The sequence below is a fragment of the Pyrus communis genome, chromosome 1 (genome assembly GCF_963583255.1).
Source record: "Pyrus communis chromosome 1, drPyrComm1.1, whole genome shotgun sequence".
NCBI lineage: Eukaryota > Viridiplantae > Streptophyta > Magnoliopsida > Rosales > Rosaceae > Pyrus > Pyrus communis.
In genome coordinates, this window is record NC_084803.1 from 26111737 (window position 1) to 26125287 (window position 13551).

Here is a 13551-nt window from a genome sequence, read left to right on the forward strand (position 1 = left end):
GAATACAATCGATATTTCTAAGTTAATTTAAACTACATATCAATGAAATTCTCTGTGTCAACTAAAAGAGAAAAAAAAAAAAAAAAGACATTTTGTCTTCTATTACAAAATAAAATTATGAACAATAATGAAATTTTGCACAAACTAAATTTACAGATTTTTTTTTTTTAAAGTATAATTACATGTGATCCTAACAAATCTCTAATTTAAAAAATAAAAACAAAACAAAAACTCATCCCCGGTCCATGTTATCTCTCTCTCTCTCCCCCTCTCTCCTTCTCATTTTAAAAAAAAAAATAAAAAATTATCCACCTACACAAGTTGTGTGAGCTTATGCTAGTTTGATTGAAAAGAAGGAGGGTTTGAAATTTAGACGGAGTACTAGATTCTCGAAAAAGGTTCTAACCACTAAATCAATGCACTACTTGCAATGGTCAATAATTATATTGAATGGAAGTAATTATTACATCAATTTACATAAAGCACGATGGAGAAAATGTTTGAATTGGGGAAGCAGTGAGTCGATGAGTAAGATTTCAACCGACGAGTTGCAAGGGTGAATGATAATTAAGTCATTGGGATATATTTATTTATTTATTTATTAATGAGAATGTTAAAGAAAGATTAGATTAGATGGGATTAGAAAGTTTGAAAGTTGTGTGTTTTATAAGCTGTCGTCGTGTTCTCTCTCTCTCTCTCTCTTGCTAAGTCGATGATGGGACTTGCAGAGCTGAGACTGTCGACCGAGAGCAGCAGCAGCAGCATCAGCAGCTAGAGCTAGGGTTTTCGATTCCAAATCCATATCAATTCAGATATTCAGTTAGTTTCTGATCTTTTTTTTTTCTTTTGTTTATGTTTTTGTGTTTTTGGGTTTTTGTGGGAAGGACGAGGGGGAACTGGGAAGAGATGATTGGTTTCCGAGAAAAAGTAGAAGAAGAAGAAAAGTAAAGCAACTAGTTTGTTTTTAGTTGTTGATGTTCATGCAAGAAGATAAAAAAAAAAAAGATGTTTGGTTGACTTGGTATCGTGTCTCAAAATATATGTCGTCCTTCCTCCTCTGCCTGCTTCTTCCATCTCTTTTTTCTCTCTGTGTGTTCATATGATCAACGTTTATAACTTTTGTTGTTAATCATATTGCATAAGTCGTAACCATATATGGAAATGGAACCTGTCCACTTCAGGAGAAACCTTGTGCAGTTTCAACGCCTAATACATTTTGTATGGTATATTTTTCGACAACCTTTCGTTTCGTTTCTGTCCTTAAAAGCATGTGAAACCCTTGTTACCTTGGCAACTCCACACATCTGATAATTTCTTCAGAAGCTAGGGGTACTTGTCTGAGCTTCCGTCCCTTCCGAGTGTAGGGATATATACTTGTTTCTCTCTAATTTTTATCAATTCTTAATGCAGCTGTTTCTTGTTTTATTGTTAACTAATTGCAGTATATTATTAGTTACGTTGGAATTCATGTACAAATAGATCTTAGATGGATATCGGTTTTGGCATATCGATCGAGATTATAGAAATCTGGTTTTCCAACTTCCCTCTTTCTGAAAAATTTTGGAGGTTTTGCGATCAACATGCTTTTATATATGTAAAAATATTCATTGGGTTTCTTCCATTGCCAGTTGAAGAAGCATGAATTCTCCATCCACCCAGTTTGTCACCTCAAGAAGGATGGGAGTGTTTGAGCCTATCCACCAAATAAGCATGTGGGACGAAAGCTTTAGGAGTAGCGGTAATTTTAATGCCTCAGCATCCATGATACTGGATGAAGACACAAAACTAGATAACCAGGTGAACTTTTGAAATTTATGCCTTTTGTTCTTGTTTCCTGGCGCCCGCCCACATTAGTCCGTTTTCTCAGCTGTTGTGTTATCATTGGATTTCTCTAGTCAGAGGATGCTTCTCATGGAATTCTGGGACCTTCTAGCAAGTATGATCAAGAAGCAACTAAACCTACGGACAAGGTAAGAATTCCAGAATTCTGCTTCACACTCACGGTGATCTCTTTTCTTTCTTTAACAAAGCATGCAGGTAACTGTACTGCCCACATCGCTTCTGACTCTCTGTTGATGATTCTTCTTTATGATACATAGATATTTCTTTTCGATATATGCCCACTTCTCTTTTGTGCGTTGTCACGAAATACACATGTACCTGCAATTCCTCTTTTACTGTCATGCTTGCTTTGTTAATGTTCACGATTTCGGCGATTAGTCATGACTCATGAACGGAGATTGAGATTAATGAAGTATTAGCTGAAGTAACTGTCATTTTCCTTGTTCTAGTAATTCATCTTGGTAGTTAATGCTTTCACACCAGCAGCTTATACATTAGTTCTGTATTGAATATTTAGGTGCAAAGACGTCTTGCACAAAATCGGGAGGCTGCTCGTAAAAGCCGGATGAGAAAGAAGGTAGGAAGTGTGCTATGTATTTGAAGGGATATGATACATGCAACCAGTGATGTAATGGACTAAGTTGATGAGTTTTCCAATACAGGCCTATGTTCAGCAGTTAGAAACAAGTCGTCTGAAGCTTATTCAATTAGAGCAAGAACTTGACCGAGTGAGACAGCAGGTCAGGAGAAGATTACTTTGCTTTTATGTGATTACAATTTATTGATTGATTCCAAAGAATAACAATTGATATAACTTCTTTCCTTGTAAATTATAGCAGGGCGTGTATATCGGCGGTGGATTGGATACTAATCCTCTTGGATTTTCTGGCACCATAAACTCAGGTTTATTTGTTTGTCTGCATTTTGGCATATCTTCATTGTGTTGTGTCATTACCTTTATTACGTGTTTGAAAACAATTTTTTTTGCCCCTTCACCTTTGATTTTCAAGTCCTTGTATTCTAAAATTCGAAACTCCAAGTTCTGCAGGCATAACAACATTTGAGATGGAGTATGGACACTGGGTGGAAGAACAAAATAGGCAAAGTTGTGAACTGAGAAATGCTTTGAAGGCTTGTATAAGTGATGTAGAGCTTCGGTTCCTTGTGGATAACGGCATGAGTCACTATTTTGAACTTTTCAGCATGAAATCAACTGCTGCAAAAGCTGACGTTTTCTATGTGATGTCTGGGATGTGGAAAACATCAGCTGAACGGTTTTTCTCGTGGATTGGAGGGTTTCGCCCTTCGGAACTTCTTAAGGTAATTTATGGTTTGACAGGATTCAAAAGTGAAGATAATAGATGCATTTTTGTTCTCTGGACTTGTCGGGTTGCAGTGGAACTCATAATATTAGAGTTAGTCATTAAAACCAAAAAGAATCAGCAATTATAGGATGTCAGAGGATCTAGTGTTTGCCCTGTAGGATGATTGTATGTTAACTTCATCTTCGGGATTTCAGACCTCAAAATGTTAGAGGGAATTAGAAATGCACGTCATGAGCATTTTAGAGGGATTTGCAAATCAATACTTGGAATGATTCATTTACAAATCATTCGTACATGTCTTTGCAAGGCTCATGTCTAGTCTCCGCTAACTAAAATTTTGTGGTTCATTCGTTACTAACTTGGCCTCAATCTCTTGCGATTTGGAAATCCCTCGCCAAAACGTGGCCTTATTATTCATTTGTCATATTTTTTCAACACTAAGTTCCAGCATTGAGTACATATATTACAGGTTCTTCAGCCTCACCTTGACCCGTTGACAGACCAACAACTTTTGGATGTTCACAACCTTAGACAATCATGTCAACAAGCAGAAGATGCTCTTTCTCAAGGTATGGATAAACTCCAGCACACTCTGGCCGAGACTGTGGCAGCTTGTCAACTGGACGAAGGCAGTTATGTCCCGCAGATGGCTAATGCAATGGAGAGATTGGAAGCTCTCGTGAGCTTTGTGACCCAGGTAAGTTATATTCCATCCGCCTGTTTCCTGTTGGAGTTTTATTATTCCATGTTTTCTGACTAAATGATCTTTTTACCCAAACAGGCTGATCATCTTCGGCGGGAGACCTTACAGCAGATGTCACGCATCCTCACAACCCGCCAGGCTGCTCGAGGCCTTGCTGCCTTGGGAGAGTACTTCCATCGCCTTCGGGCTTTGAGCGCACTCTGGGCTACTCGTCCGCGTGAGCCTGCCTAACTTTATCATCAAGAGCATTCAAAGTGTTGAGGCTCAATATATCAACAGGATAATTACTACCAGAAAAGAAACCAGAGGTGCTTTGGGTAATGTTGTCCATATCCATACATATGTAGACATAACATAATCCAAGCTGCTGAAAATTTTCAAGCAGCATCCCATATTTTCAGAAGCTGTAAACATGGATAGTCATTTTATCTGCAGGAAGATTCTATGTAAATAAGTTTATTTTCGATGTCTTTGTATGTTAGAAAACGAGATTTATTTGAGTCTTATCGACGGAACTGGATCATGTAACGAGGTTATCGTTCTTCTTTGATGTGTACATGACCATTAGCGAGGTTATCGTTGTGCTTTGAACATGAACGGTCTTATTCTGGAAAGGTTTGTTAAAATAGGTCTTGATAGTACGTACTTGATTGATATGTATAGAAGCCATTCACCTGATGATGGACATTTGTTTTCAGTGGGGATGGGATGCTCGTTTTCAGGTATGTTGTCGAAATTTTCAGACTAGTGCGGGCATCGGAAAAGAAGTTTTCTACTTGCAACTAGTGTGAGCAATCAGAGCTGTCAGCGAGCTACTGAAAACAAATTTGTGGTGTCTGGCAAAGGTGGCTGGAGAATCACTTTTGGCAACTACAAAAGTCACGTTCCGTTTTGCAGCTGAGAAGCAAATTTACCAACATAGTCCAGCTCCGAACCGAAACCCTTTGTCTACTCCCTAAAAAGCCAGAACTAGTTGTGTGCTTTGTTGAAATGAAACCCCAAATCTTGCGTCACGCGCAAATGCAAATTGCATTGTTGGAATTTTCAAGCTAGGGTTCATCTTTTGTTTGAATAAAAGAAACCAAGATTGGTTGCTAATTTGTTTGTGAATTAAATTTGAATATTTGTATTACGCAGGTGATTAATAAATGGTGTCGAGTTTTGCTCGGCGGTAGAGGAAGTTCAAGAATCCGTGGACACGTAACATTTGATGGCTTGTTTCCGTAGTTTTAACCATATTAACAATATCGTGAATGTAACATATCTGATATGTATTTTTGTTATCAACATTTTATCCGACTTGTATTTTTGTTATCATCAACATTGTGAGCACATAGATAGTTTACGCACAACATGAATATCGTATCAACAATATCTACACTATCAATACTAGATCTATGACATCAAGGTTATATCCATAATACATATCAATGTAGGCCTAGTTGAGAAATTTCACGTCTTCCAATCCTATGTCGTTCTTGTCTTTCTTTTTTTTCCCATATCTTTGGCAATCGAGATTTCAAACTTGTGATCCTTTCTCTATTTTGTGGGATCTGGATTTTTTTATTTAAAATTAAACACAATCAGTACTTAGTAATTTCCAAACACACGATGTACCATGAATGGATAGGATCCCTAGAACCCTCACAAAGAGGATCCGGTGCGGATCCTCATCCAATTTTGTGCTTCATGACACTGAAAAAATAAAATTAAAATAAAAAGCAACAGTGGAGGGTGTTGAAAAGCACTTCCGGCTTAGTACATATGAAACTTTCATCCTTGACGAGGAACAAACATGCACAGCCTGTTTCACTCTTGTAATGGCCTCTAGCAATGAACTAAAGGAATCCATTTTGGTGCACAAATTTGTGTCTTCGCTCCTCATACATGGATTCGTTCCATCCAACGACTTCTAGACACCTTCGACAAGAAGATCAAGCTGCTCCTTCTCGTGCTATATGAGCACGAAAGCTTGGGATTGAACTTCACATTATTCAAAGTTTTTTACAAAGCACAGTATCAGGTTGGCTCTTCGTTTATTAGCCCTCACAACTTCGACATAGAGTAGTCCAAAGCATCGACAAGGAAATCTGCAGGCATACAATTACAATCTAAGTATGTATTCCAACCATAATAACGTAACCCGAGCACAATAATTTCATCATTTATACACAGCCACACGCTCACAGTTAAGCATGGACGTTAACCATTCATACAAAATTTAACAGTTGAAAACATGATGTAGGACAGTAGGAAAAGATAGGAACATCGAAGATATCCGGACTCACTCCCGCCTTTGGCATCATGGAATCAGTTTAATAGAGAATTTAGAAAAACTCCAGCATCACACCAAAGGTGCCTTGGAATCACTCCAAGGTTGCTGTGCCTCGCACACAAGCAGGAAATCCAGAATTTCCTTTCACTAACACGTTTTTTAAAAGCTTATGCAGTAGCCATTTTTATAGGCTAATTGGTACATGAATTTGGAAAGATCCACATTAATAATGTAAATAGAGATAACAACTTACATGGCATAGTTACACCGCCACATGATGTCATGTGCTAATGAAACAAGGACATGTGGACAAAAATTTACACATTTCTTTCTTTCATTGGCACAGGATGCCACCGGGGCGGTGTACCCGTGCCATACAATTCCTCAATCGAGAGACTCAAAGACGATGAATTTGCAGACTACATGCGTAAACTGCATTTGTTACTTAAGCAGAAAGACTCTCATTTGTTGAACTTTTGACTTGGCTCCTCCATCACATGTCAATCATCTAAGGACTTGCCAAAGAATAATTGTATGCATGCATGTAATATACACCATGTGTGTGTCCTAGGTTGATTAGGCTGTTCTTTCTCAGCTCATAGAATGTTTTTCAGTTACCACTAATTTATACCAATGGTAAGAGATGACAAGTACCTGCATCTTGTTTGGTAAAACACATTGGTGGCTTTATCCTAAAAACATTTCCTTGTAGTCCTCCTTTCCCAACTAGAACTCCGAGCTCTTCAATCAATAACCAAACTATGATTAGCATGTAAAAAGGAATTCCATGGAGGCAAATGTAAGCAGAGGGAGATAAATGTAACTTAAATTTTGAGCTTTGAAAAATAGAACTAACAGTATGAGCAGGGAGGGTGTCTTGATACCTCTGAGTTTCTCAAACAAAATGGCAGTTTCTGCCTTCGCAGGTGTCTTCTCTTTCCTGTCAGTAACAAGTTCTATCCCCACCATTAAGCCTCGGCCTCTGACATCTCCAATGACTGAAACAGCATTTAGAGGTCAAAGTATGGCACCACACCAGGAAGGGAAGTGCCAGTTTTTTTATTCAATCAGTTGCGACTCAACTGATTCTACTAGGCTTAGTGTGGTAAGAGGGCAAAATCAAGTTGGAACATTTAAAACACTAACAGGGTTATTTAAATGATACAGAGAAACTGTTCAATAACTAAAAAGAAAGCAAAGAAAGGGATATTTAAAACCAGTCGTGCATGTAATGATTAGGCACTCAACCATTCTCCTGAAACATCCTTCTCACAGTTCCCTTCCGTGACCAAAATATTGTAAAAGGTTCGTTGAACAAATTTGTTCTTGAAAATCTATTTGTTTGTAACAATGATTGGGCATTATGAGCAGCGTTCATAAATATATACAACTTTTTATGGGAAAAAAGCAAGGGCGATTTATTCATTACCTATACCAACTATTATAAGGTTTATTTATTAACAGTCGTTGCCCTTGTAGTGTGGTCCCTTAGATCCATTAAGTATTTTGTTTATATAAATAAAAATGAAAGAGAAGAGGAAGGAGACGAATAGATAGAAGGAAATCACCCCACGTAGCAAACCCCACCATGTGAAGCCAACACCAAAAGCGCAAATAGACAAAGCCACAAAACAGCTAGACCACAAGCACTGAGAAGGCAGACCCAAAATGAAACCAACAAAATCCCCTTAGCAACACAAAGAAAACAAGCATAAAACACAGACCAAAAACACAAAAATGTAGCTGGTGGAGAAAGCATTAACCCTACACTGCTGTGGCAATGAATAGGCAATAGCATGGTAGTAGACAAAAATACCAACAACCGATTAAAGTAGCAAGAAACCAAGACAACAAGAAGCGTCACCTACAAAACCTCCACCATGCCACAAACATATGAACCCTGACTTGCAACAAAATACCTCATTTCCATTCTTTGTGCAGATATCAAACCAAATAAAAATAAAAAAAAGAAACAAAAATCACCTTAGTAATTAAAACCGTCAAATTTATGACCCTTAAAGACTTAGTATGAAATGGTTTCTCTCAAAGTGGACTTATTCCACGGTGGCAGAGTCTCAGCCCATGTGCATCAACGGATGAGGGAGATGATCACGTTAGTCCTCTGAAAACATTTGGAGACAGAAAACTGGAGCAATCAACTCCAATTTTCAGTGGCTTCCAACCTTTGCCTCCACCCAGCCACCAACATTATATTCCATCTTTTTGGAATAATGTTGGTGGAATACCACAAGGAGCATAGGATAGCTCTGCACTCCCCGATATTTAATCTTTGCTTAAATATAGAAGTATTGAACTGGCTCAGTGAACTTTTCAATCAATAAAGGGCCATGGGATATATAAGTGCTGGAAAATTCATATTTAAATTAAAGAGAAAGCACTGAGTTCGAGGGTAGTTACTTTCATATCTTTCCTGAAGGTCTCTCAAACGCCCAAGTAAGTGAGAGCCAACATCAGCGCAATGAACTTGACGCTTCTCCTTATCAATAACACTTAGCACTGCAAGCCCTCCAGCAGAGCATACAGGGTTTCCACCAAAGGTGTTGAATTGAATCTTTTGGGCTAGTACACTTGCTATTTCTGGTGTTGTCACCACTGCTCCCAATGGCAATCCGTTTCCAATTCCCTGGAAGTAAATTAGGAATAAATTTTGTAAATTTGTAAGTTATTTCTTTTCACTACAGCCAAAGTCTTCATCTATAGAAAAGGCTGGAAATGAGAATATACATCTCAACCACATAGTACCGACAGACACCAAAAAACATAATCCAATCCTTTCAATAGTGAAAGACAAAATCTCGATTGAAATATAAAGACCTTTGCCATGGTAACTATATCAGGAATGACATCCTGTGTTTCAAAGCCCCAATAATGGCTTCCTGTGCGGCCAAATCCAGTTTGTACTTCATCAGCGATGCAGACACCACCAGCCTTGCGAACAATGTCATAAACCAGTTTTAAATATCCAGGGGCCAGTTCAACTGCTCCTCCAACTCCCTAAAGTTAGATAAAACAAAAATTACGTCATTAACTATCGGCATTCTCATCACAGTGTTCTATGTATCAATTTTTGGCCACATTAAAAACAACAGTAAGTACTGACCTGTATTGTTTCAGATATAAACCCAGCAACTTTTCCTGAAGTTCCATAGTCAATGTGATCTTGTACATCTTTAGCATAACTTTTGGCATCAGATCCAAAGATCCCATGGTAAGGATCTGGATTTACAACGTGATGAATTTCACCCTGAAATGAGAAATCAACAATCAAGTAGATAATGCAAAGAAATTGGCATCTCTCACCAAGCGTTCGTGTATGATGGATTATGCAGGTTTAAATTGGGTAACACTGGAAAAGTAGTAGTTATCCAAATAGTGAAGACTTGGCAAGTGTATGGACTGATGAATGTACATGGCATAAGCATATGTTAGAATGAGTTATAGACAGTCTAATCATTGACTAGCAAGTTTTTTCAGTCATAGGACACCATCTACAGTGAATGTGTATAACTGTTATTTGAATAAGAATGGGGAAATAAATTCAGATATAGTCTTAATAGCATTTGTAGAATTTTACTTTGAGAATGCTGCGCCTGCAAAACTACAAAACATGTCAGACAGATGAAAAAGAAAAAATCATGGATAACTCTGGGTGTACATCAAGAGACCAAATTGAACAGCATACACACAAGTCGCCGGTAACAGTTGTTGGAATACTAAGGATATACATCCAATTAAAATCTGATAAATTGGTTAACTTAACCAAAACCCCTTCCCTACCTGGCTACCTCCCCAAACAAAACTTTAGTTACCCCCACCAGGTTCTACATAGACCTAATAATGGCATACCAAGTTTAGACGTATTCTAAAAAGAGCATGCCTGGTGATGGAACTTTGGAGCAATGCTGACTAGTGATTATACAAACCTGTGGAATTGGATACTTCCATGTGTTCAAAGCCGTCAAACCAATTGTATTAGAACTTCCCCCATGATATGCATTTCTCAACGAAATCATACCGAGACTACCACTGTATAGACGAGCCATCAGCATTGCTAATTCATTTGCTTCTGTCCCAGAATTCACAAAGTAAACAACCTGCATTTTACAACCGTATATCTAATTAGTAGTTGGAGACAAGAAAAAAGTGGTAATGAAGCACATAAAAAGGGTAAAGCACCTACCAGAAGTTCGACGAAGATGCCAAAATGAAGTACATGTTTCCAATTATAATACAACCATAGTTAGTTATTAAACTTCGCGATGCTTGAGATGAGCGAGTAATCGAACAACAGACCTTTAAATTTCCAGGCATTTTGGAAGCTAATGCCTCAGCAAAATCAGCTATTGCGTGGTGTAAGTAAATGGTTGTGGCATGCTGCAGAAGCTTGCTCTGTTCTATGATAGCATTCAAAACATCTGGATGGCAATGTCCACAAGAAACGGTTACTATCCCGGCAAAAGCGTCAAGATACCGCCTGCCATTCTCGTCGAACAAATATTGCATCTTCCCTTCAACAATATTGAGCTGTGCAAACAATGAGAAATGGAACTAATTTCAATTCCTGAGTGAATGAATTTAAAAACCCAAAACCCAAAACCCAAATCCAAAATCCGAATCCGTAGAGAAAAAGCAAACAAACAAACAAACATACATACAGGGTTCTGATAATAATGGAAAAGAGAAGGACCCAGAAACTTTTTTCGCTTCTGGAATACTTGATCGGCTCGAGGTCCATTGTAAGGCCGAGGCTCGTAATCAAAAGGTGGCAGCAACGGTTTACCAACACCAGTAGCAGCAGAAGAAGAAGGAGCCGTAGTAGTAGAGAGAGATGGCCAGCGATAACAATGGTGGTAGTCAGCAATCTTGGCCTTAGCTTCTCCCCTTCCTCCTAAAGCTTTGTTCAAGAGCTGCCTCCGGAACGCCATGGATGATTTGATTCGATTTGATGAGAGAGAGAGAGAGAGAGAGAGAGAGAGATCAAAAGGCCAGAAAATCAGAAATATATTGAGTGGGGAAAGAAAATGGAGTGGATTGACCGAGGGGAGGAACAAGGAACTAGATTACAAAAAAGCAGCGTCAATGTTCAGTTCAGTGCGTCTGACTCGAAAGATTCCTTCGTATATCATCGGTATATGGGGAGAGAAAAGAAAGGATGGTTACTCACTTCACCTACGTAATTGGGGTGAGATAATACTTGCTTCCGTTTCCCAGTGAGAATCTAATTAATTGGACACGATATAGTGATATTTCTGATTACTTGCAAGTAAAAGTTTTTAATATAGATAATATCGTTTGTTTAAAATAAAATAAATAAATAACTGCACAATTGACAATTATTGCCTAGTGAATAAAAATTAACCGAATGTATGTCCTCTTCTTAAATAAATTGCTTAGTGCTGATGATCCATCTTATTGTTCTATTTTCTCATCCCTATTTTGATAAAAATCTCAATATTGTGGCCAATTTATTTGACAAAGGAGAGAGAGGGTGCGGCAAGAGAGGACAAAGTTTAGGAATTTCTCTGTATGTATGAGATGTGTTATTCTCCATACACAATACCTTTATTTATAATAGTAAAGAGGAGAAGAATACTTGTCCTCCATAAGGAAAAGTGGGTGAGAAAGTGCAAAGTCAAATTAAACGTCTACGGGACATACATCAGGGATATGACCAACCCAAGATGGGTGCCTTGTCAAATCGTCTTTAGGTAGTAAAAACCCAAACGGAAAAATGTTCCTAATTGTAGGAAAAAAGAGTACATTAAGATCAAGCGAGTATACTTCACGATACTTCCCAGCTAACAATGTTACAACTCATAATGTTTATTCATAACAATTCCTTGAACAAGCTTCTAGAACGTCATCTTTGGCAAAGATTTGGTGCAAAAGGTCAACCAGGTTGTCCTGGGAGCGGATTTGCTTGACTTCAATCTTCTGATGCTCTTGTTACTGATGTGAGAAAAAGAACTTAGGTGAAATGTGCTTGGTGTTGTCTCCTTTGATGTATCCACTCTTAAGCGTTTCAATATATGTTGCTTTATCTTCATAGATTGTTGTAGGGACTTCAACAACGAAAGAAGGATCGCAAGTACTTCAAATAAGTCCACAACTACTCTCAGTCACAAGCATTCCTGAGTAGTTTCATGTAAGGTGAGTATCTTAGCATGGTTCAAAGAAGTGGCAACTGAGGTCTGTTTGGTTGACCTCCAAGATATTGTAGTGCCTCAAACAGTAAAGACGTAACATGTTTAAGAGCGCACCTTGTGTGGGTCGGATAAGTAATATGCATCAGCATAACCAACAAGGCATGAATCGACTCAAGAATTGAGGGGGGCTGCAACACCTCTCAGGGATTCGTAGGAATAGAACAAACTCAAATCCGTTGTACCTTTGAGGTAGTGGAAGATGTCTTTAACACTTGTCCAATGTTTGCGTGTGGGCGCATTGCTGTATCTTGCCAAAAATTTGACAGTGAAGGAGATGTCAGGGTCTAGTGCACTTAGCTAAGTACAATAAAGTGCCTATCGCACTTAGACATGGAACTTCAGGTTCCAAATTTTCTTTTTCATCTTTCTTTGGATGGAAGGAATCTCGTTTGGCATCTAGCGATCGAATGACCATAGAAGTACTCAAAGGCTTCGCTTTATTCTCATTAAAATGACGCAACACCTTCTGGGTGTAGTTCGACTAATGTACTGGGATTCCATTCGAATAATGCTCAATCTCCAGGCCGAGACCATATTAAGTTTTCTGAAAATCTTTCATCTTAAATTCTGACTTCAGGTGCGCGACAATTTTCTCAAGTTTTTCAAAAGTCCCATGAGATTCATCTCAGATTCATCTCATCTACATAAACTACAACGATTGCAAATCCTAAATGTGACTTCTTAATGAACACACAAGGGCATAGTTTGTTGTTCACATATCCCTGACTTATCAAATACTCACTCTGACGGTTATAACACATCCAAATAGATTGCTTCAATCTATAGAGTGAACGCCTCAGCCGAATAGAAAGGGTGTTTCATGATTTAGAATTATTTGATCTAGTCAATATAAGTCTTTCGGGAACTTTCATATAGATTTCTGTATCAAGATCTCCATAAAGATGCACTATTACCACGTCCATAAGTTGCATATCCAGTTTTTTGGAAACTAGCAAACTGATAAGATAGCGGAAAGTAATCACATCCATTATGAGCGAATACGTTTCAATTTTCATCATAATCAATCACAGGGCATTGAGAGAAGCCTTGCACCACAAGATGTGCTTTGTATCGCACTATTTCATTCCTCTTATTACACTTCCTTACACAAACCCACTTGTAGCCAACGGGCTTAACATGTGGTGGTGTAGGAGTTACGAGGTGTTTCGCAAGAGAATC

The 13551-nt window shown here is 38.3% G+C and overlaps 2 protein-coding genes across 5 annotated transcripts; one reads left to right on the plus strand and one right to left on the minus strand.

Moving 5' to 3' along the window:
• The first annotated feature begins 341 nt into the window (after positions 1-341).
• LOC137737725 (transcription factor TGA4-like) lies at positions 342-4498 on the plus strand. Of its 4 annotated transcripts, none has more exons than XM_068477277.1 (9): positions 342-819; positions 1629-1797; positions 1896-1970; positions 2360-2419; positions 2505-2582; positions 2679-2745; positions 2891-3162; positions 3637-3864; positions 3949-4498. In XM_068477277.1, exons 2-9 carry the CDS (start codon positions 1639-1641, stop codon positions 4099-4101), a joined length of 1092 nt encoding a protein of 363 aa, XP_068333378.1. In that variant the 5' UTR covers positions 342-819; positions 1629-1638; the 3' UTR covers positions 4102-4498. The 4 variants fall into 4 exon arrangements, with proteins under 4 accessions (XP_068333378.1, XP_068333400.1, XP_068333385.1 ...); XM_068477299.1 differs by having other exon boundaries at positions 343-819; positions 2682-2745; XM_068477284.1 differs by lacking the exon at positions 342-819 and adding an exon at positions 886-1223.
• A 1106-nt stretch (positions 4499-5604) lies between these two features.
• On the minus strand, positions 5605-11262 carry LOC137740145 (alanine--glyoxylate aminotransferase 2 homolog 1, mitochondrial). Its single transcript, XM_068479961.1, has 9 exons — positions 10822-11262; positions 10460-10690; positions 10090-10260; positions 9267-9410; positions 8981-9160; positions 8564-8789; positions 7030-7143; positions 6800-6886; positions 5605-5960 (listed from the first exon to the last, which is right to left on the minus strand). Exons 1-9 carry the CDS (start codon positions 11089-11091, stop codon positions 5917-5919), a joined length of 1467 nt encoding a protein of 488 aa, XP_068336062.1. The 5' UTR covers positions 11092-11262; the 3' UTR covers positions 5605-5916.
• Positions 11263-13551: the final 2289 nt, after the last annotated feature.